Source organism: Aythya ferina (assembly GCF_964211825.1).
Source record: "Aythya ferina genome assembly, chromosome: 3".
NCBI classification, from domain to species: domain Eukaryota; kingdom Metazoa; phylum Chordata; class Aves; order Anseriformes; family Anatidae; genus Aythya; species Aythya ferina.
The window spans coordinates 113047570-113066750 of record NC_140298.1 but is presented as its reverse complement, the minus strand read 5'-3'; the positions used below and the strand labels follow the sequence as shown (position 1 = coordinate 113066750).

Here is a 19181-nt window from a genome sequence, read left to right as displayed (position 1 = left end):
AAGCAGCGGGAATGGATGTCCAGGTGAAGCTGTAAGGGATCAGCCCCAAGGAATGTGGTCACAGTTGTATCTCTGCCACTGAAAAGCTGCATGGCCTTGGGAAAGCCACACTTTACAAGCTACCAAGGTGTTAATGACTGGCCCCCGAGCAAAGTTTTCAAATGTGGGTGCATGGCTGGCAAATGCAAAAGAGAAAAATATCCAAAGAGCTTCTTGCTCTGGAAGAACAGTGATTGCTGCAGACTAGTTATGCAATGGAGCCACTGGGGCACAGAGGGGTAAAGGCACAGCCAGCAGGAAATTAACAGGAAAGCCTTGGAAAATATTTTAATTCAGATGTAAGCACCAGAAATATTAACATGATCTCTAATCTTTCTTTTTATTCTCTTTACCCAGTAAATCCACATCTGTACAACTGGTTGAGTTTTTCTCAACTACTGTTCCTGCAAAGAAATCCACTGAAAGAAGGGTAAATTTTTCATGTCCACAAACTGAACCACTACTCTCCTGAAGATGTCCTGCATACTTCAAAGCATATCACATAGCACTATGTATCTAAACTGAGGCAATTGAATCCTGCTGTTAGTTGACAGACCTTAAGAGTGATTCAGCTCTCGCCATGGCTGATACTTAAAGCTTGATGTTATTTGCCCATACAGAGACATCTAAGAAACCTCAGGGTTAGAAGGACATCCATGCAATGCTGCCAGATATGAGAAGAGATGTAAGGAAAACTCTCACCCTTTTAGAGCAGCATCCAGAAGCCAGGTGAACATCCCAGGTCATCTCAAATGAGATATATATGTGGAAGCAACTGTATCCTGCCCAGGATGTCGACATGCTGAGGTCTAGCTCTGAACTAATTAATCTAAAATCCCTTTACAATCAATGAAAAGGAAGAGAATCATCAGATGATCTACTAACTATACATCTGATCCTAAAGAGGACCACTGAGTTAGGTGGCTCCAGGTTCCTATGAGGTCTTTGAGAGGTTTCTACAACACAGCATTGAAGTCCAGCTAACGTAGATTAGCTGGTAGGATATGAACCTGGGACCTCTGCATCATGTTCTCTCACTTGTCCAGCTCTGGGTTAGTGACAATCTACCTTCCCCTCACTGCCAATGCATTCACAGGATCTCACTAGGACTAAGGTTTAAATTATACTACCTGTAGGGGCTTCTCCGTGTTCAGGTACTAGATCAGCCAGGAAAGACTGAGATGGGCACCACTTCTGCCTGGGTTTGGACATCCCTTGGAAACCAAGCTGTGCAAAAATGGTGTCTTTTAGGAGAGACTAATGCATAACTCCTCTTATGTGAAATGTAAGAAGAATCTTTTTTTTTTTTTCTCTGACACATCCAAAGAACAGATGCAATCAAACAAGTTTTTAAATTAATACTCATCTGCATACACTATACTCTGGCAAAGAACACCACAAAACCACAGAACTGGTTCTGTCATCTGCAGGACTGTACAAGCACAGACAGGGAAGACAGAAAATGACTGGGGTTATGCAGGAGGGGAAAAAAAAACAAACAAACATAATTTCATAAGGGTCATGTGTTGCTATGCTACACAGTTCCCTGTGTCATTTAATCCAGAATCGTACTAAAAGGAACCTCTTTTTCTTTGCTAGCTTTGCAGACTTTGTCTTCACCTAATCCCTCCCTGGTTTTCTCTTCACCATGTTCACCCTTTCCCAGCTGTTTCCACTCATTCAAGCAGTTTCCCAGTGACTTTACACCGAAGTTGAATGAAATTATTGCAGCTAGCAGTAAATTTGGCCAGTGACACAATTTAAGCATAGCAGAGGTTATCCATGATATCAGGCAGACTTTAGCAAATAGTTTTAACAAAAGAAATAAAACAGGAAAGGAGATTGCAGAAATGTCCAAATATTGTTTTTGCTATTTTTGAAACAGTCTTACAGCTTTTAATTTCAAGATGACATCTTTGTTTGAAAAGTTGTGTGTATTTTCAAAATGAATGAATAAACAATAAGAAAGCTAAATAAAAAGGTGTCATTTTTAGAAGTGAAATGTTTAGATGAATGAAAATGAGTTCAGCACTTTTTTGTGCATTTAAAAGAATCATCAGGGTCACAACATTTATTTCAGTCTGACCTAAAATTCTTCTCCTTGACAATTTTTCAGTAAATCCTCTAAACTGACAAATCTGTTCTTGCTGACTTTTAGTTACCTGCAGATTGATTATCCAGGCTGTGGGTTAACTTTACCAAGACTGCAGACAAAGACAAGGTAGCTCTGTCCATATACTCCCTAAAGCTCTGGGAGCACAGTGTGGGAATTTCAGAAGTAATGTCATCACCGTCTCCAGCATGTTGGGAAACATAATGCAAAAACACTGCCTAACCCAGTAAATGCTCACCTGTGCTCTTCCTTTATTCCTACACCATCCCTTCCTCCTACTCACCTGTCCCTAGATAGCAAAGATTTGACTTCATTCATATATCTTCGCTTTGCATTTTATGAAAATAGCATCATATTTCAAAGCTCAGCTGAATGCTTCTCTGTCCCCTCTGAGGCAGATCTCCTGCTATGTCCGCCCTGGTTTTGATTTGCCACTGTGTTAGACGGGTCTGCAAAGAATTTCTGTGATGAGTTTTGACATGCATGGCCATTACTGCTACTTCAAGAAACCCAGAGTGAGTTTCACAGTTCACTTTAGTCAGTAGGTGGTCGTGCCTCGAAACCTCTCTTTGTGACTTTGACATATAGACATATATGTACCCTATTTTGACATATAGGGTACAATATAGAAACCCAGGTAATGTATATAGCGTCTGTAAGGGGAGATGGAAGGGAACGGCTACCACATCACAGTTAGGTTTGAGACAGCATTGCAATAGTTATAGCTACCTGGGAGAGCACGTCCTATATTGGAAGGAGAGACATCAGAAAGGAACACACCGTCCCCTATAACATTGGGATCAAACACCCTTGGCCACAGTGGAAAATGTGGCTTCTGAAATCCTTGGTAATTGGTTGGTCCTGGCTGGGTTTCATGCAGAAGCTTCCTGGGAACTGAAAGAGAAGAGTAAGAAAAGCACAGTTGTTAGAGCGAGTTATTTCAGCTGGTCAGGATGAGAATTATCACATTATGCTATGGGCTCAGCTGATACTTAATTATACTATGTGCAGACCAAACAGACACTCATTTACCACTTGATGAATGCTCTCCAAATGCCAGCACAGAGACATTCAATGGGAAAATGCTAGAAACTATAAAGTGAATAAGATATTGTTTACTTATAATTAAGGGTTGAGACTAGACAAAGGGTCAGATTCAAACAGCTTATTTAGACACCCATCTAAGGCACTGAAATGCCTGGTAAGCTGGTCTTTGGTCTCAGCCCTGAGGTTTGGAGTCCTCCAGCTGGACAGCCCCATTCCTACTATGGTGCAGGGTTGGGCAGGGAGCACATAGCAAAGGGGAGGGACTGTCGGGTATGCCTGAATCCCTGCCTCTCCCCAGCCATCAGGTTGCTGGCTCAGAACTGCACAGCAGATATTTCTGTCCACTTTGGAATCCCAAAACCAACCTTTGGAAGATGCTATCCACAAAAATGCATAAAGCTTAAAACATCCACCACAGAATAAGAAACCCTGCCTATAAGAAATCCTCCCCACCCTGTGGGGTTGAAAATACTCCTCATTGGGCTTTAGGCATCAGCTAAGCTGGGAAGGACCCCTCTATTCCTGCCACCCCGAGGAAGAGGGTGAAGGCTCAGCTAAACCCTTTGGCTTCATTTTTCATCCAATACACAGGTAAGGTAGGTTGATATGTCTACAAGAGCTGTGTCTGAGCATCTTTGGCCTTTACATTGAACCAAAGCATGCCTCAGTAAGACTATTTTCCCCTCCTCGATGTTGCAAGGCCAGCTCTTCAGCTGTACCTCCAAGCAAAGCAATCAAAGCCGGTGTGACTACACCAGTGTACACCCACTGAAAGTGAATCCACACCGTAAATTCACTGATCAAGCCCTGTGGAGACACTGAAGCATGTCACCTGTGGAGCTGAACCAGTTCTCTGCCTCAGCCGAGGCCAACGCCTGAGGCTATTTCTGATAAAAGCGCCTTTCCATACAAAGAGAAAAAACACATAGACGGGTCGTTCAGCTCAGAAATCAGAGAAGTAGAGCAATGAAGGACAAAATAAATAAATTTAAATTTCCAGAGGAGAAATATATGTTCTCCTCCACTGACTGTACTCTAATACATACATCAAAGCACCACTTTGTCCCTTCAGAGAGCCACGACTTTACTGTGTTAAAGACACAGACTGCTGAGAATGAGGTGCATGTTCATTAGACCTACAGAAACCCCAAGGGAGGGCTGCTGCTGGGATGCTCAGTTCTCCTTCCTCCAAGTCTAATGGCCACCACCTCTCATGTCCCAAGCTGGCTGCCACCTCCTGGTGCCTCAGTTTCCCCACTGCTCTGTTGCAGATCATTCTCTCATCTACACTCTTCACAGGGGTGTGATGTAGCATAATTAAAGAAGTAAAGCACTTTGAGATCCTTGGCAAAGGCTCGGAGGAGGACTTGGAAAGCGTGCAGCCCTGGAACAGAAAGGAAATTCCTGCCTGCCCCCTGCAGCTAATCAGCTGCAAAGCTGGAGCATGAGATTTAATCGTGCCCACTAAATTTGCCTGCATAACTACAAATATTACTGGTGGGGGAAGCAATCCAACCGCCTTGTTTACATTGTGTTTGACTTACTGTCTTTGCTGAGGCAAAGAGAATTGTAACTATATTTACTGACTGACCTGTATGAGGCTGCCAAGATATCAGCATTGAAGTTCTCACATTATTAGTAGAGTCATGCTAGGTCAGGAAACAGACATAAAAAACCTACAGCTCCTGAATAGCAAAAAGCTGGCACAGCAGTTTCTAGTGAAACCAGAATTGGCAACTGTCTTCTGATGGGAAGGCAGCAAATGAAACATATCCCCTGCTAAGAACTAAACAGAAGCAAGGGGGATACCTGTGCCAGAGAAATATCAGAAAGTCTGGGGAGGAGGTGGGTAGAACAGAGACCATCCACACAGCCAGGGAGAATCACAATTCTGGGTGACTAATTTGAGACACCAAAGGGAAACCTGATATTCAGAGGGCTCAGCATCCTCCAGAAATAAAAAGAAAAAAAATATATTTTTTTTTGCTGCATCTCAGGCTGAGGACCTGAAAGGCATCTAAAGGACTCAAGTCAATATGCCCTTAAACACCCTTCTTCCAAATTGCAACCCAGGTAAGCTGTTGATATATGTCTGATGAAGAAAATGAGGCAAAAGAAACACAGAGACACATTTTTAGCATATTTTGAGCTAGTCTTTCACATTTCAGACTGCCTTTTAATCATAAACATCCATTTTCACCTCCCAGTATTCATGTCCATCTCTAGGGCAGAACACAGGCTGGGTGGAGCCATGTCTTTCTTTGAACAGGTGGCACCACCACCTACTTCAAGCCAAACGGGAAAAAAAAATAATAATAAATCTTCTCCTAAGCACACTTAGGAAATCGAACTACATCTTTTCTTTTGGCAGCTGTGCCACAGACACTATAAATGCCACCTGCAGGACCACAAGAAGAGAGAGAGTAAAACAAAGCATCATAAATCACACAGCAACAAGTCAGCGGCATCCCAAGGAAGGGTGGAGATGGAGATGTATTCGGAGGGATTCACTCACAAAGTGTCACAGCACCTTAATGGGCTATGGTTGTGCTTTCATCCTTTGGGGATGGCTGAGAACGTAAGGCATAAAGAATAACACCAAGTGGGCATTTGGTGTCTAAAAATGCAGGTGGCTATGTAGAGAGATTCCCAAAAGCAGGCAGACATTTAACATCTGTGATTAGCATGTGCTTTGGTACTTTTAAAAACCCTAGGCAGTTCTTGTCTTCATCTCAGCAACTAAACCCCTTTAAAGATCTGGAAGCAACTTAGTGCAAAACGGGATGTCTACAGCAGATGAACTTAGGACTTTTTCATTTGAAGGTACCATTTTTCTCTGTGGACTCCATAAACATCTTGAGGACATTTTGCCAGGACAAGACTACCTTGGCAAAGAGTAAATAGAGTGACAGTACACGGCAAGTCTGTTCTTTTTCTAGTTTATACGACACTAAACCCATACACAGCTTAGATAGCTTGATTTAGAAAGTAAAATGGAAAGGCTTTTTCAAGTGCAAAACACCTCACAATTTCCAGTTAGCTTCTGTGTGGCAGCCAACTCCACAAGAAAGATTAAACATCTGGTTCCTTTGAAATACCCTCCTTAAATTCTCCAGAGAGGAGTACATCTGACATTAAGCATGGCATGAACTGAAGCAAGGTGTCAAGAAAAGTTATTTGTAATTAAACCCACCAGAAAAAAAGTACCTGGGATTTTAGTCTTATCTCAGCATTAAGCACAGAAATCCTGGCAGGGAAGGGCTGGCACCCAGCCTGCTCCATTCAATCAAGCAGAGAAGTTAACACAACTCAGTCAGCAGAACAAGTGAAATATGAGGACAAGTGGGAATGAAACAGGGCCCTCGATCAAAATGCTAACACGTCCGATAGTCAGGAGCCTTGCACCTTGAAATATGGATGAGAAATGAGTTGGGATGAGTTGGAAGAGGGGAGATGCTTGGGGGACTTCTGGGGATCTTCAGTCTTTCAAAGGGTAGCAATCAGCGTTGAGACGTGGGCATTTATCCAAATGATGAAATTCTCAGATAACGTGGCCCAGGCAGCTGAGTGGGGCTTACAATCTTTATATCATCCCTCTGTGTCTGTTTTAAAGGTAGTTCAGGCTCCTTGCTCCCACTGCTCCTACTGGAAGACTGCTCATCTGTCTGAATCAACATCGTGCTGGCAATAATTTATTCCAGTTCCCAAACCCAGACTTGCATTACCCATTTACGATGAATTAGTGGTACCAACCCCACAACACATCCTCACCACCACTGTCTGCCACCTTTCCCCTGCAGAAGCGGCAGCAAATGAAAATCAAAGCCAAAGCGTGCTCTGGCTGGTACAGCAGACCCATCAGACTTGAGTACAGGCAACTGGCAGGACAGCGTGAAGAGGCACGTGCTGCTGCTGCTGACAGCATCCTTATTTGTACATGGTAGAGCCTACTTCTGCTGGGATTTTCACACAAGCACTCTCTTGTGTGGCCAGGAAACAGAGTTGCTATGCCTACAAGCAGCAAAATTATGAATTGCAGTGCTAAGAGATGGAAAATGCCAGCCAACACCTCGCCTCTTTGTTAACCAAGATGGTTTGCTGTATTTTGTCTACTATGTTGATCTGTCTAGTTTTAAACACTCCAGTTCTGGGGGTTCGGCTCCTTGCCACATGGGATTATTTCGAAGAGGAATATGGCTCTTTCTCAGGAACTCTACTCCAATATGCTGCTGAGTGTTTCAATTGAAGTGCATATATTATTCCCCTAAACAAAACATTTAACTGTTATAGCCCCAGATTTTGCAGATGGGGAACTGGCTTAGGGACAGTTTTGAAAGTGTTTAAATATCAAAATAATTTGTCCAATCTCATGGAAGGAATCTGTGCCAAAGAAAGGAAACTAATTCAAACTCCCTGTAGTCCAGCCTCACTTAAACTCTGATAATTTCATCATTTGGTGTTTCCTGATGTTTGATCTGGGCCTAAACACGTTTAAAGACTTCCACTCCCTGACCTCCATTATATACACAAGTCAGTCAACTGGAGGGGAGATCAGTGAAAGCTCACTCTTAAAAACATACAGACGGGGGCTTTGTCATTCTTCAGTCCTCCACTTGTGCATTTCCAGTCCATGAGCTCAGTAAAATTAAAGCAGATCTGCAGGACCTTCAGCAAATCCTGCTGTGAATGACTGAAGCAGTGTGCAGTTTGAACAAAACATGATTCCCTCACCACTGAAAATTACAAGCAAACCTTTTATCCGGGCAGGTTGGGGCCAGGAACTGTTGACACTCAACATATTTATAAAATTAAAAAAAAAAAAAAAAATACTGTGAGTAAACACCCAGTACAAACCATTGTAGGTTTTTAGAGCTAGGAGCTCTAAGTGGTTGTTGTTTGAGACTTGAAAGTAAACAGCATCTGTCCAGAAATGGGATCATTCATGTTTCTGAACTTCTAAAATAAAGCAATTCTTTAGCACATATGTAAGGTACATGCCTCTCTAAAATTGCAGAACCGGAAGTGTTTTATGTGCTGTAAAACCTGAATTCACTACGCAATCAGTCAACAATTTATATTAAAATAGTGGATTTTGACTGCATCACAATATAATCACAGAGCAAAAAGGAAAATTCACATATATGAAAACACTCTGAGCCTGATGACAAAAGTAACACCGCTATGTAGAGTGGAACATGGGAATTGAAGATGCTAATTTGATCAACAAAATTAAATTAAGGCATAGCCTAACCCTCTGTCTCCTTCCCAAGGGTCTCAGGCATAGCCAAGGTGCAGGTTGAAATTTCTTCCAGCTGTCTGTGGCCACTCGTAGCCCATTCAAGTGTTAGCATCATGTGGCAAGAGTTTTCATTTTGTCATAGTCTCCTCTGTCACATCAGACATCCAAAGCTTACCTTTAAATCCTGCTCCATGATCAGACATTTCCCCTTCATCTGACAGGGGAACTGTTGCTTTTTGGTCAGGTATAGCTGTAATACTAGATGGGAGACCATCAGATCGCACAGTTCTCAAATGTCTCCATGAGTGGCTACATGGGCACTCCCATAAGACAGGCTGAGTGCACTGGACATCAGCTCCATGCCTTGGCTGCAAAGCCATATTATACCTTTGGGCAGCCTATATCACATTTAAAGTATGGTACAGTTTACACAAAAAGTGTAAAGTGACACAGGAGACAGCAGGAGATGTGAAGGGTGCTTTGTGCAGCAGAACATACGCCTAAAAGTTGGAATTTGATCAACACATTGCCATGTAAAACCCTCAGTCCCCTTCCCCCCCCCCTCCCCGAAAAAAAAAAAAAAAGAGAAAAAAAAAAAAGCAGATATTTATCAAACATAAGTACTCAAGACCTTTCCCTCTCCTTCATTCACTTTAAAAAGGGAGATTTTTCAGCCAGCACTGGTATGGGCTGTAATCCTGAAACTGAATGCAACATCCCAGAGAAAGAGGGAGTTACTCAGCCTACTGCAGGCATGCTCTCTGAGCATGGTGGTTCCAAACCACCGATAACAAGGAAATGACTCATGCCAATTACTGTAAGTCCACTTCCAAGCACCACGTGGAAATCAAGTGAGACTGTCTTGGAAAATAGCCCTGCCATAACCAACCCACACACACCTCTCTGAGCCCAAAGCCTGCACCAGGGCCCTCCTCCCCTGCCCCTCCCCTCAGACACTGCCCAAAGCAGAAATCCATGTCTGTTCTAGTGATTTTGGGGCTGGTGAGAAACGGTACAAGCTGGGATGCCTGGCACAGCTCATATAAACCTTTGGAGATCTCTGCCAAGACCACTCCTGAGGCAGCCCAGTCACTTTGCTCTTTGCTGCATCTTCTGACAGCAGCTCACTACAGAAAGGTTGTGCAATAATGGTATAAATACAAGGCAGACAACCTCTTATCTTGTTTGCTTTCTACAGAAAAGACGTTCATCCTTTTCTCACGCAGCTGAGATCAGAGAAGTGACTTCAGAAGTGAAAGCATTTCTGCTCCAGAAAACAAAGCCCCCACAAAAAAAAAATATCTCTATCTCATCGTTTCTCCCAGTGGATTCTCCTGCAGTCAGCTGGGACTGTGATGTGTCTGTGATGTATGTGAGAGGTTTTAGGAGATTAATGTACCACAGGGCACATCTGACTGAGGCTCTTCATGGCATAGAGACACGCACAGGCACTGCTCCCTCCAGGTTTCTCCCTTCTCTTGCACATGACTTGCAAGACACCTCCCCCCCTGTTTTCTCCTATTTCCAGAAATGCAATAATCTTATCAAAAGAACTAGTTCACCTCATTTGGGCATTCAACATATGTGTGCCCTAAAGAAGTCCTCCTTAAAGAAGCTACATTCCTAAGTTCCCTGTATAGTCACAACAGTGAAAGGTGGGTGCCTTGAAACCCTCCAGGGGAGATTCTGTCTACTTAAATTTAGGAGCCTAATTAGGGGTAGTTAATGAATCATAATGTTACCTGTGGATTTATTCTCCTGGGTGTATCTAAGTTAAAATCTTACAAACTGCTTCACATCTTTTACTCAGATATTTTTCTTCTATCTTGAACTTTTCAAATCAGGATTTGAAGCTACAAACACCTTAATTTCTAGCCAATGATGCATGTGCTTGATCTATCCACAGGCACTTTTCCTTCTGCTTTCATAGTCATGAAAGTTAGTTGTTCTTCTTTCATCATCTTAAATGTAATAACAGAATACGAAGCATCTATTGCCAGGAACTCATAAATCTCTTGCTTGATGTGGCTTTTTGTCTCCAAAGGGCACAGTGGAAAGCATCGCATGCACCAGGCTGCTCCCTACATGTTCTATTTGGAGAGAAAAATGGATCAAAAGGAAGAAAGCCTTGTAAGAGATATCTGCAGATACGAAGAGCTACTTTCATCTGGTAGATTTCTGCTTGCTGCTGAAGTCAGTAGAGTTCTGCATTTTCGCTAGATAATACGTCTTTAGGAGGACAAGACTCAAGCTGAGACTTGTCCAAATTCCACTGTATTCAGCTACACCCCCCATAGGACCTTCTGCCAGGTGTAGCTGTAAGACCTCTCTGGCGGTCCAGCTGCATCAAATCTCCACCAGACCCAGAGGAGACCACAACAGCAACTTTACACTCTGAAGCAGCAGCTGTATATTTTAGGGAAAATCAAACTCAACGTCACCTCCAGCAACTACTGCTAGAAGCATGGGGTACCTACCATCAGCAAGGTCACTGTGGGAACAGAAGACTGGCTCAGCACTCACATATGGAGGCAACCCTGCAGAATTAGGCAATCTTCTCCTTATTTACGTGCCAAGCACATTCAGAATCTGGCCATTCAATTATGTACCCTTAATTCCACAAATGGCAGCATTCTTCTGGCTTTCTCTGTTCTCCCATTTGAACTGCATCTAGCACATGCTTGCACTGATACTTTGCAAACTAGCCTGCTCATGTATGGATTTCTTATGTTTTATAGAGAATACCAGTCAGTTGGTCTCTTCAGAGGATAATTTTATTACAGACTGTAGTTTTATGCAATGATGTAAGTAAATCCACTCCACTTTGGATCACGGTGATGCTAAATTTCAAATTTTGACAAATTTCTTTTTTTTTTTCTTTATATAGATTCATAAAATATCCTGGGTTGGAAGGGACCCACAAGGATCATGGAGTCCAACTCCTGGCTCCACACAGGACCACCCAAAACCGTATGTCTGAGAGCATTATCCAAACACTTCTTGAACTCCTGCAGCTCGGTGCTGTGACCACTGCCCTGGGGAGCCTGTCCCAGTGCCCGACCACCTCTGGGTGCAGAACCTTTCCCTAACCCCCAGCCTGACCCTGCCCTGCCCAGCTCCATGCCATTCCCTAGGGTCCTGTCGCTGTCTCCAGAGAGCAGAGCTCAGCGCCTGCCCCTCCGCTCCCCTCATGAGGGAGCTGCAGGCCACCACGAGGCTTCCCCTCAGCCTGCTCTGCTCTGGGCTGAGCAAACCAAGGGACCTCAGCCACTCCTCATACACCTTCCCGTCTAGACCTTTCACTGTCTTTATAGCCCTCCTTTGGACGCTCTCTAATAGTTTTATGTCCTTCTTAAATTGTGGTGCCCAAAACTGCGCATAGTGTTTGAGATGAGGCCGCACCAGTGCAGAGCAGAACAGAACAATCCCTTCCCTCAACCAGCCAGCAATGCCATGCCTGATGTACCCAGGGTACAGCTGGCCCTTTTAGCTACCAGGTCACACTGCTGGCTCAGGTCCAACTTGTTGTCAACCAGAACCCCCAGATCCGTTTTGGCAGGGCTGCTGTCCAGCCTCTCATCCCCAAATCTGTACATACAGCCAGGGCTGCCCCATCCCAGCTGCAGAATCCACCACTTGCACTTGTTAAAATTCATGCAGATGGTGACTGCCAAGCCCTCTAATTCAGCAAGATCTGTCTGCAAGGCCTCTCTACCCTCAGGGGAGTCAACAGCTCCAATTTAGTGTCACCCACAAACTACCTCAGCACACCTTCAAGGCCTGCCTCCAAGTCATTAATGAAAACATCAAAGAGAACTGTCCCTAAAATGGAGCCCTGCAGAACCTCACTAGTGACTAGTTATCATCATGCTCAGTCATTTTAAACAATCTTTTAATACTGTATGAAAGACTTTACTATTGTAAATTACTTTTATAGTACAGAACCATTGTCTTTGGCTTATTTAGGCTTTGGCCTTGGCAGAAAAGTCTTTTGTGCAGCATATCTATTTTTCAGGAAAATATGTGACACAATGTGTGGCTCACAGAAGGACGCTGACAGAAGCATTGTGTGTTCAAGTGTGGCTGATTCAGAGCCAGGGCGTTGTTCATGTGAAGAACTGCTTGCCAGTGATGGAGGAGAGTCTCCGTGCTCAGGATGCCAACACATACACAAGTGGTTGCAGCTCCGCAGGTTTCCAGGAACCAAGGATACAAGGATATCCAAGATAAAGTAAGGGGAATGGCATGGAGTAAAGGAATAGAGGCCCTGAAACAGTCTAGAGCTGATGAAAAGCCATTCCAGCCTCCACCAGGAACACAAGGAAGGCAGGGAAGCAGGAGTCAAAGAAGAAAAGGTACCAGGGATAGTAAGGACATCCACAGCTACACTGGCCTACCCCAAAGAAAGTGTAAGAAGCCCCATGCTTCAGCACCTGAGCCAATCACTAGCCTGATACAATCCAACCATTAAATTCCAAGAGTTAGGAATATAACTTCTCCTCTGAGTCTACTCAATGAGATGGACATTTAGGGAATTGTCTGAGCCCATCTCTTATGCAGCATTACCCATCCTGTAATCCACCTAGACCTGTAAGGCATCAGAGAAATGATACAGAAAAGAACTAATTAAGAAACAAAACAAAACAGAACAAACCAAAACAAACAACAACAAAATACCCAACCAGCATTTCCCCAGACATTCCCACATGGTTTGTCTCCGTGTCTGCTGGCAGGCATAGGCAGGAGATGCTTCCCATTTGTTCCTCTTGTCTAATTAAAAATGTTTGTAATTACAGCAGTAAAGCTATGCTCTAAAAAAATATTTTCTTTTTAACTAAGCACTACTTACCCAACAGTGTGTGCTAGTTCTTTATCATGTCATCAGCTTTTTTTCCCAGTAATCAAACAACAGAGAACTACACAATGGGCTGGATTTTTTTTTTTTTTTTTCCAGAAAGATAGCAGAGCCTTGATAACAAGGGCTGAGAAATGTCCAGCGAGCAGCTGGTAACCTCTGCCGTTAAAGGCAATGACTTTGTCTGGTCAGATGTCTGATTCAGTGTGACAGTTCTCAGGATCCCACAGGATGCCCAGGCTGGAAACCTTGCACAAGGAAAGCTTAGCAAGAGCATTGGAATAAGGATTAAAAGTGAACAAAACCTCATAAAGTGGCTACAGTGCTATATGCCCTTCAGTTATACACAGATTAATGTAAATTAATATTTATTGAACCAAAGTACAATGCAGTTTAAGATACAGAGCATGATGCAGCTTCTGTTGTACAGGACTTGGCTTATGAGAGAAGCCAGACTACAATAACAAACTTGAAATCCAAAGATCTTTGAACAAAGTGGCAAAACTGTTTTTAATATAAATCCTCCTATTTGTATGGTTATAACCTGTGAGACATCCTCCTCTGGGGATGAGACTTCCTGAGCCCAGTGAAAAGTTTGAGGATAAACCCTACAGATGTTTTTGAATTATGAGAGTATTAAACCTCCTCTGTTTTTTTCAATAAGTACATTTAAGTTGCAGAGCCTCTCTAACACACACCATTGGCCTTAAGTTATCTGGCTTGTAGACTGTGAAAAGTTCTTTGTGTGTTTTTTGTATTTTTTTTTCCTGGTAGAAAAACACGTAGCATGCATCATCTTGCTTCCATGCATATCCTGAGGGAGCAGTAAGGACTATGAGCTCGAGTGTTACTACAGTTGCTACTGCAAGTAACTGCCAGTTCTCTGGAACAGCAAATTATAGTCACTTTCTTGCCACCACATAAAAGCAGACACACACCATGGAAAACAATGTCAGGGTTTTGTTTTAGCATAGCGAGGATGTCACTAAGCACCTACCCTATGCTCTTATGCAACTTGCCCTGCAGTTACTTCCACCAAGCACAATCTGCGAGCACGGGAAAAAACTGTGGGAATATGCAGCGCTGGATGGTTGTGGCAGCTTTCCAGTACTTAATAATGATTTTTTAAAAGAACTTGAGGTTTCAAAAGCTAAATGTTTGTTTCTATTAGGCTTTATGAAATGTTCAGTGACGACAGTATTTCGAGCACTCTACTGTGTGCTTTTCTACCCTTCACAAAAGTAACGAAGATTCATTTACATGGAAGTCCCTTTCTCAGATGATACCTGGACTTGCACCACCTAGTTGAAGGCACTTACTAAGATGGGATGGGTGATTAATTCACTCCTCCATCAACTATACAGGTAAGCTGACTGGTCTCCCAGTTTAACCACTTTAGTTAAATACCAGTATTAGTGCGATTAAGGCTTTGCAAGACTGAGCTGCAAGTACAAAAGTTATAAACATATGTATATATATACACCTATATAGAGATATTGATGTGGAAGACATCACTGGAGAAAAGACTTATCTCATTTATTCCATTGTTAATTGAGCTAAATAATGCTGAATTGAATCTTACCCGCCAATAAATGGAAAAATTATTTCAGGACTATTTGGGACTCCCTTGACACCTCTCGAAGAGAATAGCAGGTCTGACACATCCCAGCTACTCATAATACTTGATTCACTGGAAAATCTTTACCACGTTGCCACCCTAGCCAAGCCCCAGCGCAGTCATTCTGGGAAGGTCAGCAACACTGCTTTTTTTATTGGCCATTGCCAAGCATGGTCCAGTTTCTGCCTATTTGGGTAGCAAGGCCTGTTAATTGCGATCTCTCCTACTTCACCTTTCAAAATGACTGAATTCAATCCATTTAAAAGAGCAAATGGAGATGTATCTTCATCTGCTACATGTATGTGTTTAAAAGTGCTTCTTATTACATAGGAAATTACATATTCCCTAGGAAATACAGATTGCTAACTCACAGCCAAAGATCTATAGGGCCTCTAGTACACACTCCATGATGTGGTACCTTTATTTTCAAGCTTTCTTTAGGGGACTCTTAAAATCTTTTTAAGACTTTAACACATACCTTTGCTGCTAGTAACTTGAACTCAATGCAGACCCTTTATCTGGCATGCACTCAATTTAAGTTGCCACTTCTTTCAAGAGGAATATAATGCTCTGTATTGCACAGTGTATTCGTTCCCTCTACTGGCTATCTTGAGCCCACCAACCCTGATACCTTATCATCAGATGAAAGGATTAATCGAACACAAAGAGCCTGTGAGCATCTTTAACTAACTAAACCTTTAACAAGCACATTTCAGGAGATGGTATAGACAGGGATGGTTTATGAGACCATATAAATAGCAAAGAAACTCATATAGTCCATCAAAGTATTTCTGTCCCATGCTGGGATGACTGTGGTTTATACCAACAGAGAGTCTGCCCTTCTCTCTAAAGACATGTTGCAGGATTCACTCGGTGCACAAATAAAAGTGGCAGGTCCTCCAAACGAAAATGAATCCTTATCATTTCAACTGCATGGGATAAAATCTACCTCACAACCTGCTCAGGATATAGTGACAAGCTGTTATTAATTGCAGTTCCAGTAACCATCCACGTTACTTCAAATCTGAAGTATCCACCTTAATTACCCTAATGCTAATAACTGGTTGGGATCATAACAGTTGTAGGAGAAAAATACTTGTTAACTTGTTGACTGCCAGATACAGACTGCTGATAGGAGATTTATCTGATATTAAAGTATTAAAACTGACCTCAGCCTGGCAGGAGAGGGCTGTGATTCATGCCCATGACTCCTAGGCAGTGTGGGAATGCAAACAAATAATTGAACAAAGATGAAAGCATTAGATGTTTCACTGGAATAAGGCAAGAGACTCCCCTCTGGTTTACTTTCTGGTAAAACTCCTTCCTAGCTTTCTCCTAGTTGAGCAAGAACTTCAGCAAATCCAATATAGAATTCTGTTATGTTGCTACCTTGTTTACTCCTGTACCATCCCATTAAAATTATTGCTCTGGTGGAGGGTGAGAATTGGCCCAGTATTCTGCTTAGTCTGAGCTTTCTGTCTTTGAGTTGCTTCAGACTTTTCTCTGTGAAAAAATGGAGAACCTATCTGAAACGCAATCTGTATTTAAAAAAATAATCTTGCATAAAAACTATTTTCTTCACCCTTGAGCAAATAATTCACTTCCAATTACATCCCAGGTAATGGAAAGTCTAAGACAAATAGAGTTCAAAGTCAGGCACGTTGTGAAAGAGGCACGCTCTAATTAAAAACACAGCGTGTAGAAGAAATGCTATCTTTGTGCTTGTACAACAGTTGGTGCAAAGAACTGCCTTCACAGTTTCCCAAGAGCAGCATAGGCTTTGGAGGCACCTAAGTACTGCTTTGATGCCAAGTTTCACAGAGCTGGAAATCAAAAACTATCATCAGTCTAGTCTCCATATAACTGGCTGACAAAACGGATGAAACAGCTATAGCATTATTCAAACTCAGGCATTTAATGAAACGTATCAGTGGTAACTCTGAAATATCATCCATAGAATGCCTCTTTCAAGTGGAATCACAGTAGTTTGCATATCAGGATCTTGCAACACTCCTGATGCATTTCTTACCACACTGTAAATCTACTCTCTCAGGACTGGTGCTTGCTGTGCACTGAGACAAGGGCTTCCCTTAAATTTCATATTTCTGCTGATCATCTTCAAAAGGAGAAAGGATTTTTTTTTTTTTCTCAACAGGGGTCTGATGTTGTCTAAAGGTTTCTTTTGTTTACTTTCTTCTGAAAGGTCGGAGACTAAATATACAACATCCACAGCTATCTGCAGGCAATGAACACCTGGCCACAGAGGAAGAGGGAAGCTGGGATCTGGAGACAGATCGAAGCGTAGGAGGAATGACCTTAGCATCATTGGCAGGTCCTGACCTTCATGCAAAGGTACCCAAAGTGATGAAGAAACCCAGGAAGGGAAATGCGTGTGGTCCTTCAAGTGTTCTGTTTAGAGCCATGAAGATTTTCTGATAGATAAAATAAAGATCAACTGATTTTTGGAACCATTAAAAAAGACACAAAGAGCATTGGGCTTCATTTACATGTTATGGAAGAAGTAAACTGTGGTTGCAGTGATGCTAGGAAATTAAACACACCATTTACCTGGTACATCCTGACAACTTTTGTGCGCTCTTAGCACTCAAAAGAGTGGCTCCATCCAAAATGCCCACTGGGAACAGCATATAGTCCATGCTAACTTCTAAGCTGTGTCAGGAATGGGCAACAAACACCAAATACTGCACCTGAAACTAAGCAAGACCATTCATTGAGTTCCAGTGGCAAGAGCTCCTGGGCTTTGGCACAATTCTGTTCATCAGTACAAACCTCATTAACTCCAGAGGTCAAACACAGCAGACTAAGCAGCTGGGCTAGTTTGGGAGTTCCTCAGGACTCAAAGCACCTGGGACATGGACTCACAGGTCCATAGCATTATAACAGACATGAAGTTGGTGACCTGGAGATGTGTCAGGCCAAGAGAGGAGCTGGATCTGCTGTCTGTCCCCGGTGAAGGGACCTGGGACAGCCCTGCAGGACAGTAGCCAGACCCAGGGCCGTGACATATACTCAGCTCAGGGATGTTACCAGCTATGCATGGTACGAATGGACAGCCCTTTAGAAACACTAGAAGGAGCAAAATGCTCCATGGGGAAAAACAGTTGAAAATATTCACTTGGCCTCCCTGACCTGTCCCTGCTCATGTGTTCCAGGCATGTTTGTAACACGAAAAAAAAAAAACCCTCTTGTATACAGAGCTACCTGTCTCTAGTAGACCATCTGTGATGCACCATCTGCCCCCATGGAACTATACTCATCCCCTCAACTTGTCAGGGCAACACATACAGCAGCACTCAGCCTCCACCATAAAAGAGAATGAACTCAGTTGGCCCTAGCTAAACACTCTTATCAAAGTAATTTATTAGCACAGCATAGAGCTGCTACTGCCCAGAAACAGGAAGGAAACATATTACCGTATCTTTCCCTAATACTCCTCCTTTCCCTTTAAACACAAAGAACAAAAAGGTTGTGTTAGGGAGTCCAGCAGGCTCCTGTGATTGTGCAAGGATGTTATACTGGGCACTTCATCCATCAAAGAGACCGGCAGGGTTCAGGGGAGAGATGGTAAGATAAAATAGTCTCCTGGGTCAAATTCAAGCCATAAATGTTGCTCCTTTTTATGTCAAAGGGAAGTCTTTGACTTTTAATCTTTCCATATTTCAATTAAATGATGCAAATGACAGAGCTAAAATAGATGATAGATGTGCAGCGAACCTCCCCCATGTTTTTGGGTTCCTAAGATTTCTCTCTTAAATACCATTACAACCACTGTGTAAAATTACAGTGGAATTTAGTCTTAAGCCACACTTGTATCAATCATTTGATTTAATGAGCTATTCAAGGGCTGTTTCCCATCGGTGCCCCTCTCCAGTTGTGGCTGTGCTAGAGCTAACAGCACAGATGTAAGACAGCTTTCTATGTGGAAACTCCCATATTCCATCCATGTACATTTAAGCAAGGCTTTACAGACATGCTTTTACACAATTAATCATGATTATATTTTTGCAAAAGTATTATGGTATAGTCTGACATTAAAACTGCTTTTTCCTTCTCAGTTTAACCAACTGAAAAACAAGTCAGATTTCTGATGGCGTTCTCTGAGACCAGTACTTCCATTTGTTTAAAGGGGAACATCTTCTACAGGCATGTTTTGCATTTATTTATTTTCTTGTTCTTCTACTGGTATTTATCAAGTTTTGTTTTGTTTTGTTTTCCAACAAGAAAGACACGAACTGCACTACCAGGAAAA

The 19181-nt window shown here is 42.6% G+C and overlaps 1 protein-coding gene across 6 annotated transcripts in view; it reads right to left on the bottom strand.

The window, feature by feature from the left end:
* EVA1A (eva-1 homolog A, regulator of programmed cell death) overlaps positions 1 to 19181 on the bottom strand; it is a 199771-nt gene that overhangs the window by 9507 nt on the left and 171083 nt on the right. For 4 of the 6 annotated variants that reach the window (XM_084515727.1, XM_084515728.1, XM_084515729.1 and 1 more), the window contains one exon: positions 2882 to 3046. The exons of the other annotated variants lie outside the window; for them this stretch is intronic. In XM_084515727.1, coding sequence (XP_084371853.1) covers positions 2882 to 3046 — 165 coding nt within the window. The remainder of the gene's footprint in view (positions 1 to 2881; positions 3047 to 19181) is intronic. 6 annotated transcript variants of the gene reach the window in all.